General features: G+C 42.9%; 1 protein-coding gene across 1 annotated transcript in view; it reads left to right on the top strand.

Annotated features, from left to right (window-relative positions):
* The first annotated feature begins 463 nt into the window (after window positions 1–463).
* The window catches only part of LOC121303531, a 42,238-nt gene continuing 29,864 nt past the window's right edge, over window positions 464–12,837 (top strand). Inside the window, exon 1 of the mRNA XM_041234285.1 lies at window positions 464–731. Within this exon, the coding sequence (XP_041090219.1) occupies window positions 672–731 (60 nt within the window). The 5' untranslated portion in view covers window positions 464–671. The remainder of the gene's footprint in view (window positions 732–12,837) is intronic.

The following is a 12,837-nucleotide window of genomic DNA, read 5'->3' as shown; positions in this document are numbered from 1 at the left end:
TCCTGGACAAATGGTAAGTCTTTCCTAGAACCTGCAGCAGTAGGGCGTTATAGCCTAATTATTTCACTTTATAGTCTGGAAGATAAGCTTAAATAACAAGGGGCACACCCACCTTTGTGTTATGCTGATAACGTTTCAGAGAAAACTAGATGTCTAATCTGTTCAACATGGACTTATTGGTCTCTAACAATGGGTAAAACCCAATTTTTCAAATCGGCCACATCTTAACATAACACAGCAGAGGCAAATATAAACAATTTAGAAGAAAAAAAAACAAAAACAGTTTGAACTGTTCTTAAAATATACAGTAGGTGGCAGCAATATGCCATAGTTGTCATTAAATAAAAAGGAAGCAACAACAAAAAAAGGACCAAGCCTGCAAATGAAGATCTCCTACATCGACGGCTGTCTGTCAGAACGTAATAAAACTGCAGGGTCTGTTTTTACAAAAGTGTTTACTCTCTTGTCAACAACTGGACCGCACGGGAGGCGTGTGCAGTGATTAGGCAACGCATATAGAGTGAGACTGCGAAGAGGATGAGTGATATGATTTGCAAGTGAGGGCACGGCGAGCCAGTTTTTTAAAAGTTCTCTTTCAGGGTGGGAATTTACATATTAACTGAATCTCGGTGTTTTGCGACTATCGGGACCGACTGTTAAAGCAACAGAATATGAACACAAGCGACGCCAAAGAGTACTTGTCGAAGCGAGAAATCCCTCAACTCTTTGAGGTAAGACGTGCATTTTCAAATCTCTGTTTGTCTAAACCCTACAGTAGTTTCAGTAGATAGACCATAGTGTAGTTCCTTGCCCATATTGACCACGTTAAGAATTATTTTATTTTAAATGTTTAATAATTGTAATATTATAATATTTCATATTTTAAACCAAGAACCTGTATCGACGTGTTAAAAATGTACTGTGTAAACACAATACGAAATACTTGACTTTTAATTTAAGGTATCAATGTGAACCTGCTCGGCTGATATAAACCATACTTGTTGCAGAGTTTTACATCTAGTAATAGGTCTCACCTGTGTGCTGGAGAAGGTTTGGGCAGTCGTGGAGGAAAGCAGTTTACTTTAGAGCAGATTCATGTGATGGTCCAAGGGTGAGACTTGGTATTGGCCTTTGTGTAGCACACACATTCAGAGGGTCAGAATATGAGGATTAAACAGTTGCCTGTCTGTCTTTACCATCTCCCTGTGTCACATTGAAGAGTTTGTATAGAGTATGTATAGAACTGCTTTTCCAGTTGTGATGAAACTTGGAAGCATATTGTTTAGACCAGAATGCAGCGAGTATCTGGAGATATATGGCATAGCCTGCCTGTGTGCATACAGATGTTAGGTTTTTACATGACATGGGGGTGTAGGTCATGGCAATCAGCTGTTACAGCCAGGGCAGGGGATGATTACTGGAGTGTCACATTGAGGAAGAACACAAGTGACAAGTTTATCCATTAGAAATTATGATGCCGTCAATAACCAGATGCAATCATAATGTAAGTTTGCCTTATAGGAAGACAGTCAGACAGACATATGCCCTGGGATTATAATACATGAAATACAATGTGGTCACAGCAGGACATGTGGTTCTCCAGATATATGTAGAAACAGTGTGACAATGGGCAGATAGACAGATGGAGAGGCGCCCATCTCCCCAGTACAGTATATCCCCCAGCAGTATGCACCCCCAGGGGATATAATTAGAATTTTCAATGAAGCATGTGTTGTGTTTTGTTACATGTCTGTGTAGTGCTTTTATAGTTCTCGATAAGCAGTGGTCACTAACTACTTCCCAAGGGCCACATACTGACATAGACAGTACAACAGTGGATAGGTCTCTAAATGGTCCCAGAGCCAAGGGCCACACTGACAGAACACAGCAATACCACACACCTGAGCCGAGAACCACACTGACAGAACGCAGCAATACCACACACCTGAGCCAAGAGCTACACTGACAGAACACAGCAATACCACACACCTGAGCCAAGAGCCACACTGACAGAACACAGCAATACAACACACCTGAGCCAAGGGCTACGTGGACAGAACACAGCAATACCACACACCTGAGCCGAGAACCACACTGACAGAACGCAGCAATACCACACACCTGAGCCAAGAGCTACACTGACAGAACACAGCAATACCACACACCTGAGCCAAGAGCCACACTGACAGAACACAGCAATACCACACACCTGAGCCAAGAGCCACACTGACAGAACACAGCAATACAACACACCTGAGCCAAGAGCTACACGGACAGAACGCAGCAATACAACACACCTGAGCCAAGAGCTACACGGACAGAACGCAGCAATACAACACACCTGAGCCGAGAGCCACACGGACAGAACGCAGCAATACAACACACCTGAGCCGAGAGCCACACTGACAGAACGCAGCAATACCACACACCTGAGCCGAGAACCACACTGACAGAACGCAGCAATACCACACACCTGAGCCGAGAACCACACTGACAGAACGCAGCAATACCACACACCTGAGCCGAGAGCCACACTGACAGAACGCAGCAATACCACACACCTGAGCCGAGAACCACACTGACAGAACGCAGCAATACCACACACCTGAGCCGAGAGCCACACTGACAGAACGCAGCAATACCACACACCTGAGCCGAGAACCACACTGACAGAACGCAGCAATACCACACACCTGAGCCGAGAACCACACTGACAGAACACAGCAATACCACACACCTGAGCCGAGAACCACACTGACAGAACGCAGCAATACCACACACCTGAGCCGAGAACCACACTGACAGAACGCAGCAATACCACACACCTGAGCCGAGAACCACACACTTGAGCCGAGAACCACACTGACAGAACGCAGCAATACCACACACCTGAGCCGAGAACCACACTGACAGAACGCAGCAATACCACACACCTGAGCCGAGAACCACACTGACAGAACGCAGCAATACCACACACCTGAGCCGAGAACCACACTGACAGAACGCAGCAATACCACACACCTGAGCCGAGAACCACACTGACAGAACGCAGCAATACCACACACCTGAGCCGAGAACCACACTGACAGAACGCAGCAATACCACACACCTGAGCCGAGAACCACACTGACAGAACGCAGCAATACCACACACCTGAGCCGAGAACCACACTGACAGAACGCAGCAATACCACACACCTGAGCCGAGAACCACACTGACAGAACGCAGCAATACCACACACCTGAGCCGAGAACCACACTGACAGAACGCAGCAATACCACACACCTGAGCCGAGAACCACACTGACAGAACGCAGCAATACCACACACCTGAGCCGAGAACCACACTGACAGAACGCAGCAATACCACACATCTCTGGGCAGTGTTGGAGCAATAAATTTGAAGCCATATGATATGTTCACAAGATTTTAGCTGTGAAGATTGTTTTTGATGTATCCGTGTTGTACTTTCTGTACTTTCTACTAGAATTAAAGGCCGTCCCAAGCAATTCTTTTTTAACAACTGAGATCTGCTGGGATGAGCCCTGGCAAGATTCTTTGAAATAATAATAATAATAATAATAATAATAATAATAATAATAATAATAATAATAATAATAAATAATAATAATAATAAATAATAATAATAATAATAATAATAACACTATGTAACACAATTTTTGTTCCTGGGTAGTAAGTGTTATTTCCTAATTGCTTATGCCTCAAAAGTATAGAAAATGGCTATTATTCCCCACAAACTTTGCTTTTGTGACCAGGACAGTGATATTTTGAAATTTACCTATTTCCAATGAGAAAATGGGCGAATTTGTGTCTTTTCGTTCACATAAAGTCAGAAAAAAACAACATATGAATCCAAATTAACATGTATTTATACTAAAGTAATACAAAAATGACTACAAAAGATTTAGAAGTGAGTAGTTTTTCGAGATTTACGATTATACTGTAAATCACTTTCACGAATCAGCCCCCAAATGTAGTCTCCCATCATGTTCTCGTTATACTGTCCTTGGTAGCGGCGTTCAAAGTCCAGTATATCCTGGTGGAAGCGCTCGCCTTGCTCCTCCGAGTACGCTCCCATGTTCTCCTTGAATTTATCAAGATGAGCATCAAGGATATGGACTTTGAGGGACATCCTACAGCCCATTGTGCCATAGTTCTTCACCAGAGTCTCAACCAGCTCCACATAGTTTTCGGCCTTGTGATTGCCCAGGAAGCCCCGAACCACTGCGACAAAGCTGTTCCAAGCCGCTTTCTCCTTACTAGTGAGCTTCTTGGGGAATTCATTGCACTCCAGGATCTTCTTTATCTGTGGTCCGACGAAGACACCGGCTTTGACCTTTGCCTCAGACAGCTTAGGGAAGAAGTCTTGAAGGTACTTGAAGGCTGCCGACTCCTTATCTAGAGCTCTGACAAATTGTTTCATAAGGCCCAATTTGATGTGCAGTGGTGGCATCAGCACCTTCCAGGGGTCCACCAGTGGCTCCCACATGACGTTGTTCCTCCCCACAGAGAACTCGGTCCGCTGTGGCCAGTCCCGCCTGTGGTAGTGCGCCTTGGTGTCCCTGCTGTCCCAAAGGCAAAGATAGCAGGGAAACTTGGTAAAACAGCCTTGGAGACCCATCAGGAATGCCACCATTTTGAAGTCTCCTATGACCTCCCAGCCGTACTCATCATACTTCAAGGCGTCCAGCAAGGTCTTGATGCTGTTGTAATCCTCTTTGAGGTGCACCGAGTGAGCCAGGGGAAGAGACGGGTACTTGTTACCATTATGGAGCAGCACGGCTTTGAGGCTCCTGGATGAGCTGTCAATGAAGAGGCGCCACTCATTCTGGTTACAGGCGATTCTGATTGCCTCGAACAGACTGGTCACATTGTGGCAGAAGCAGAGCCCATCTTGACTGATGAAGAAGCTGGAAAAAGGTTGGTGACGCTTCCTCTGACCTGCGACTTGCACACTTTCATCCAGCAAGTTCCACTGGTTGAGCCTAGACGTCAAAAGCTCGGCATTGGACTTGGTGAGACCAAGATCTCTAATCAAGTCATTGAGGTCTTTTTGGTTGGGGTAGTATGGGTTTCTCTCCTCAGCTCCACCTCTGAAATTGTCATTTGGATCTACAACGTCTTCCTCGCTCTCTGACTTGCTGCTCTCTTCTAAAGACGGCTGCTCTCTCTCCGGAGGAGATAGCGAACTTCATGGCTCTCTTTTCCCCTCTGTACCATCCTACAAAAATACATTTATTTCACCCTTGACTAATGTGTAAGAGATTCTCGCAACATTTTTCATATATGATATATTTTTTCAATAACATTGAAAATTGTAAAACATTTTAAAATTAAAAACTTTTACAATTTTAAAAATTTTAACAAATTTTATAGCATAATATTCCGAGCAACAATTGTCCATCTTACCTTCCAGAGTTTTTTTGCAGTGCTCACAGGTGAAATGAGGTGCCCAGGGTTTGTCTCGATCCCCAACAGGCATGCCGAAATATGCCTTGTAGGCCTCACACATCTTAGCAGATGCTTCCACGGAGTACTTTTTCGCTCTTGTCTTGATAAATTGGCCGCAGACATAGCAAAATGCGTCTGCTGGATACTTGCAGCCTCTTGATGCCATCTCAGAAAAATGCAGATATGTATCCACTTAGGCAGCTGGAACTAAACTGAACTGGTGGGCTTAAGGCCCCTGTATTTATACTACTATTTATATTACTGGAAAGTTCTAGAAAGTTCTAGAAGTTACTCCAAGTTTACTCAGCACTGAATCTATCTGGAATGTTCTGGAAAATACTTGGGGTTCATTCAGTGTGCGTCGATTGCAGTGTACCAAATTTAATCCTCTTGATGCATCTAAATAGTGAATTAATAAAGCAAGTTTAGTCCACTTGATTGGATTAAAGTTAGTACACCTGCTTATGCCGTTTCATCTGTGATGATCCTGTTCAAGTGTTGAAGTGGTCAAGTGATCCTGTTTACTGTTTGCGCCACTCCTGTGGTTTGATTTTCAAACCGTCTCTCCACCTTTGCAAGGATTTATGTGGGATACAGTGATTTAAAAAAATGTTGTTCTGTTCAGTTGCTTGCCTTATGTGTTGCATATACTATATTACATTATTACATTTCTTATTAAGTTACGATGTACCTTATGAAATTGTTTAATTCAGTTACTGTTTGAGGGTTTGTAGTTATTTTTATGTGCACGTGTATATAAGGTTGTTATTTTGTCAGTGTTGGGGTGGGTGTTCAAGTAAGAGGAACAAGATGGGAGAAAGAAAAAGAAAAGCAATTGCTAGGCTTTCTGGAAGCAACAGCACGGTACCTGTATCTAGGGTCAGTGAAGGCAACTGCCCAGCCTGACCGAGGTATTGTTTTATGTGTTCGAGACTGTTTTGTTTAACCTTTTTGTTTGAATAAATCCGCACAGCAGCGCTTTCACCCAGCAGTACCTGCGTGTGTGTGTGTGTGTCAGCTTCCGGGTCTGGGGACGTCACCGCAAGCCTATCCTTGTGACAAACTGCATGAAATAAACGACCACCAATGTGTTGTACATTTTTTAACAAATAATAGAGAAACTTTGGTTGATTATGATAGTCCTAGAAACATCTCAATCATGTATGTTACTGAGTCCACCAAATTAATTTAACTTCAGTAGCTGGATTCAAACGCTAGATGTGAAAGGAGTAAAATGTTAGTGATTGCCGACCGCATCACCAAAGCTCCCAAAATATTACAAACAGGATTTAGTCAGCATATGTAGGGCAGTAATGAAATTATACACAGTATATTTACAAACGTACTAATACATTTGAAATGAGCTCTTTATAACGCTCCATTCCAAATTGACTGCTTTTCTGTGTCATTTTATTCATTCATCTGTAAACTATATCTCAAGCAAGTCCTATAATTGTAAAATTGGATTTATTTGCTTCTCACCTAAAATTGATTTAATCTGAGAAGGTCTGTAAAGTGATCTCCTTATGTCAGTTCAGTAACCATGGAGACATAATACCTATTTACCTCATACAGTTAATTGAGTACCCTTTGAAAGCGATCTAGAAATCTACATTGAGGAAGTGGAGGATATAAATGGATGTCTACAGTGGTCAGGAATTGGTAGCTGGAAAAACGCATCGTAGCTAAGCCAGGTTTAAGTGTATCTCTGTGCATTGTAAACACAGCTCAGCTAAGCGAGGTTTAAGTGTACCTTTGTGCATGGTAATTTAGCTGTTTTTACCATGGTTATACTATGCATTTAACATGGTTTGCTATGCTTTACCATGCTTTCACTAACTTCGCAATGCTTTTCTATGGGACACTTCTATAAAGGTGAAGCTGTCGTGGTGTTTTCTGGGTTGCACATCTGCAACGCAGTCTACTATTGCATGTTGGATTAAACATGGAATATGGAACATGGTTGTCTTCCCCATATCCTTTTAAATTAGTTTACGAAACTTGAGTTCTCATTAATCAAAGCGATTGCAGTGAGGAGACCCAGTAAGCTCTCATGCTGTAATCTTAACAGCAGTTTATTGTAATGCATTGCTGTTGTTTTTCTGACTGGGAGGTTGCTTTAAGACGTTCGGTCGGCAACGTGATGACATTTGTTGTGCTTTACCACGTAACAGGGAAGACCATGTGAAGGTTGTCATCTTCACACAATCTGCCTGATCACAGCAATGCTGAGCAACCAAACTTTCAGTGTTCACCTTGGTGATTGAAAGAGACACACGCGGAGGTTGAATAATGAGCTCCCACTAGGGTCCATCCAGCATCTACACCAGCAGCATCCCATCAACAGTGTCTCACAAATTCATCTATGCGGACGACATTGCGCTGACCACCAAAGCTTCCAGATTTGAGGAAGCGGAGTGAACCCTGGAGATGGACCTGACAGAACTCGAAGTACAGCAAAGCGTAGCGCTTGAAGCCAAATGCGGGGAAGACGTCCGTGCTCAAGGTCAACCATGACCACGAACCCCAATACCTCGGAGTCACCCTAGCCCGGACTCTCGGCTATCTCCATCACCTCAAAACCACCATCAAGAAGACAAAATCCAGGAGTCAACATCATTCAAAAGTTGGCAGAAACTTCCTGGGGATGTGATGCTGGGACCCTTCGGACATCAACGTAGGCCCTGGTCCGTTCTACGGCAGAGTACTCCGTGTATGTTTGGTGCAACAGCTCTCACGCCGGGCTCTATTGATACCCATATCAATGTTGCGCTGTGTGTGGGAAGCAGCTCCCTGAAATCTACACCGCTGCCGTGGCCATCAAACATCCGACAGGATGCTGCAACACCTACGGAGTTAAGAATATCTTGGATCCAGATCATCCTTTGCACACTGACATCAAATCACCACCACCACCCTCCCATCGAACCTGTTTCTCCTTTCCCCAACGACAGTGGAGCGCTGTCAGCAGCACGGTATTTCTCAACCGCGTCCTAACAACACATGAGAAGTGTGGATATCTCTTCCACAAGTGGCAGATCAGTAACTCAGCAAGCTGCCAATGCGGTGAGTAAATCATCAGGCATTTCACTGAGGATTGCCCAGTACACGCAGATTCTGGTGGAACAAGTGGACTTCACACAGCTACTCAAGATGCCGTGGAATGGCTTACAAAACTTAAATTACAGCTGTAGCCCGTTGCTTTTCAAATCCCATACAAAAGAAAGAGTGTAATGCATGCTGGCTGCACTGTACACTGACCTTCAGAAATAATAAAACAATAAATGCATGAGATGTGATTTATCCTTGGGCCCACAAATCAAATATAAAAATACATTCTGGCCTTTGGTAGAATAGTGTTTTGTCTCGGTCCTGCATTTCTGCAGCAGGATTGCTAGGACTCTGAAGAGGCTGTGCCTCCACAGATGATGTGCTTGTAGGTACATAGTGCTCATGCTCTAATCGTTGCGCTAATTCTGTAACTTGGTAATTGTATACATTTGAGTTATAATTGAGAAGTATTTATTGAAGAAATGTATACACAGTGGAACCTCTGAACCGTCTACAGCAGAGTTGTTATCATTCCTTGGTTGATAGCTTATGTTAGAGAAATTTGGAATGAAGCTGCTTAGGGGTGTAGCGATTCAGTCTGTAGCTTTACATAGTATATCTTATCATAATAAGGTATAGGAATCTATCGTTTGGAACGTTATACAAGATCATTTTAGTTCACCAAATGGTTGTTAAATCAAGCCTAAGTGTTTCATGTAGTTGCAATGAATACATGCTCTGCCTCATTTAATTTGTGTCTTTTTTAACAAAACTGTCCATCATCAAATTGTCATTTGATATTCTCATGCATCGCATAAATAGCCAACCATTCCATCACAGATGTTGTGATACATAGTGTATTTTGACCTGCATATCGCAGTACATGTCGTATTACACCGCTATATATTAGTATGATCATTAAAAACATAGGGACAAAATCAATGCTGAATTAGGGGACTCAAATCCGTTTGACACACCCACCCTAGTTTTACCCAGTGCTTTGGTAGTTTGTTTTAAATATACTGCACTAGGTATTTCAGTCCCTGTGTATAGAGTGTGGCTGTGTGTCGCCCCTCAGCCTGTGTCGCTGGCCAGGTTGCGTCTCTGTCGTCCTACTTGTGAATGCGATGTAGAGTTTCCTAGCAGCCAGCCAGGGCTTTGCTTCCTGCTCTGAACCAGGGCAGAAAGAGGCTTCCTGTCCTCATGGAGATTACTGGCAAAAACAAACAGACAGCCCCCCCAGCACAGTCAATATAGGAGGGGAGGAGGGGGAGGAGCAAGGACCTTGGTACCAGGAGAAAGGGTGTAGTTCACAGAGTGACAGAGAGGTCAGAATTATTCAAGGGGGGAGGAATCCTATGTGCTGCAGCTCTAACTAGCTTAGATAGTGTAAACAAACCGGTCAGCCAAGTCTACAGCTATGGCCAAAAGTTTTGCATCCTATAGAATTAACTAATTTTGCTTCATAAAGTCAAATGAAATCTGCTGAATAACGTTACGGTAACATATTGAACTGCATACCACTTTGTAGTTTTCCATATACTTGACGAAATCTAACATGAGATGCTGTACTGCTATTATGGCTTCCGGTAGACTTTTGCGATATCATTTTGTAGTTTCTTTAATTATATTATGTTAAATGAAATATCTAAATTACATGTATATAATTTCCGTTCTTCGGATGAGATGTAAAACCGAGGTCCTGTGTAAGTGACTCTGCAGCAGCAGCTGTGATGCATAGCTCACCTGGTCTCTGTAAGTCGCTTTGGATAAAAGCGTCTGCTAAATGATGAATTAATAATAATAATGTAGTTTTTTTTAATTATGTCTCAACCCTAAAATTCTAGGTGATGGAAACTTTTGGCCATAGCTGTAGTTTCCGATCTATCTGAGCGCACAGAAGGCTAAACTGGGTAAACTTGTCAAAATCAGTGCCACTCTGACTCCTATAGATAGTATTATATCTTTAAAAAGTTTACTATAGGAAAAGGCTAGCAAATTGTAATAAAGCATGGTAAAGCATAGGCAAGCATATTGAAAAACATGGCAACCCATGGTGAACTATGGAACATGCATACTATAACCATGGGAAAATCATGAATGTTGCCATGAATGTTATAGTATTTGAGAACACTGTTCCTTTTCAATTTCAGTCTTTTACATATCAAGCAGGGGCTGCTAGCTCATGATAGCTTGGCAGAGGACAGATCTGGGAATAAAGTAACTCATAATTTATTACAAACTCATCAAGAACATCAAACAGATTAAATATAAATGCATGAATTACATCTGTGTATGAACTTTAAATAATTGGGTTTATATGAATAATATGATATATGAATAATATGATATATAATAATATGAATTCTGTAGTCTTGCACATTGAGATGATTCCTGCTGCCATTCGAGGTAATAAAGCATAAATCAATGCAATAATGTTATTAGTATTTATTGGTAATGGATATTTGACAAGTTTTATCAAGGTCAATTTTGAGCATTTGATATCTTACACTGGAAACACCTGCCATAACAGTGTCAACAGAGTGTAGTGTCACAGCCAGTAATATGATACAACGAGTCTGCAAGGTGTTAAAAATGTTCTTCCCATGCTTAAGTCCTCGAAATGTTGGAGGTAGAAATCCCCATTTCTGATGACACTTCTCTACTTTAGACAGTACTGGCTAGCTAACCAAGCACCTTTCAACTGCCCCCTGTCAAAGCCTGTCAGATGGGCCATCTTTACCATCTTGCAACAGGGGAATGCCACAAGTAGTGTTGTTCTTCCCTGAAACTGAGATGAGGAAGAACCCTGAATGAAAAAGCATTGTAGAGCTTGAGCTGAAGAATCGCAAGACCACATTGTGGTTTGCTATTTCTGCACCTGCTCTTGTGAATTTTTTTTGCCTTCCTGTCTGGCAATTGACATGTAAATGCCCTCCTCCGAGGTTTGCCGGGGATTAGCATTACAAGAAGAGAAGTGAGAGAGAAGCAGCTCTTTGCTGAAAGAGTCTTCCTCTGCACCTGCCTTCCCTCGTGAGTGGCATCAGAGCTGAGAGCTACAGACCCTTCAAAAACACTGCACTGAGCTGAGGGGACCCGGCCCCATACGATAACACTGCACTGAGCTGAGCTGAGGGGACCTGACCCCATACATAGATCATGTACACCAGAATGTAACCATTAACCAGCACCCCCTGCAACACCAGTGCATGTGAAATTCCACATATCATATATAAAGTGCTTCATAAAGTCGAATGAAACCTGCTGAATACTGCAGATGAGGTGAATGTCCTGTTCAGAGCAGCTTTAAAAAATACATACCAGACAGTTTCAAATGTAAACACTTCCATTTACAGCCACTGAGTGGCAGTGTTTTCAAAGAGTCCATCTTAAGTTACCGTGGCTACAAAAGCATTGCACAAGCAGACAGGAAGTATTGCTGGTAGCAGTGGGACAAGGACGCTGGAACTAGGGGTGCTGGGGGTGCGGTAGCACCTCAGGCTTTGCATGGCTTCCATCATATACAGGGGTTACAGTTTTGTTCAATGTCTTTCAGCACCCCCACTTTAAATTTTGTTCCAATGCCACTGTAGTGGGATGATGACCTGGCCCTTGAATTGTTTCACGGACGGCGGTCATGTTGAGTCATCCAACCCAGCCCTTTAATTAAGAGCAGTGGGTCCTTCTCAGTGCTGCGGGTCTAATACTGCCTGTATAAAAAGACTAAACCAAGACTTTTGAATCCATTTCCTTACCTAGTATTGGCATGAGCAACATTATCACTACCACCTATACACTATTATGAAGGATCTTGTCTCGTTAACAATATTGTCTGTTATATGTGCTCCTATTCAAATGCTATTAGTGTAGAACAAACACCAACAATGCAAATATGTGTTTTGCTTCCCTGAGAAGCTACCGAAAGTGAAGTAAGCTTCCTGGTAATGTGGCCTGGTTTCTGACGAAGCCCAGTGTACAGAAGGCTGAGTGGAGAATGTCTTAATTGCTATGTAGGTCTCGCAAGTGCAGTTCTGAAAGAAATATATGGTACAGCAAACGTGTTTTCACTTTTAAAATTGTGTCTGGTACCATAGTACGTTAAAGAAGCCAAGGTCAGTGCACGACAGGTAGGATTTCAGAAGGATTTCATTATCTTAAACCATTATTTGCCTTCTACTAGGGTGACCACCCTTGTCTCACACAGCACTGCTGCAGAGCAGCTATCAAACCTCAGACACTATCACACAGCACTGCTGCAGAGCAGCTGCCTAACCCCAGACACTATCACACAGCACTGCTACAGAGCAGCTGCCTA

This window comes from Polyodon spathula, chromosome 33 (genome assembly GCF_017654505.1).
Source record: "Polyodon spathula isolate WHYD16114869_AA chromosome 33, ASM1765450v1, whole genome shotgun sequence".
NCBI classification, from domain to species: Eukaryota; Metazoa; Chordata; class Actinopteri; order Acipenseriformes; family Polyodontidae; genus Polyodon; species Polyodon spathula.
The sequence above is the reverse complement of the archived record's forward strand: the minus strand, read 5'-3'. Positions and strand labels throughout refer to the sequence as shown.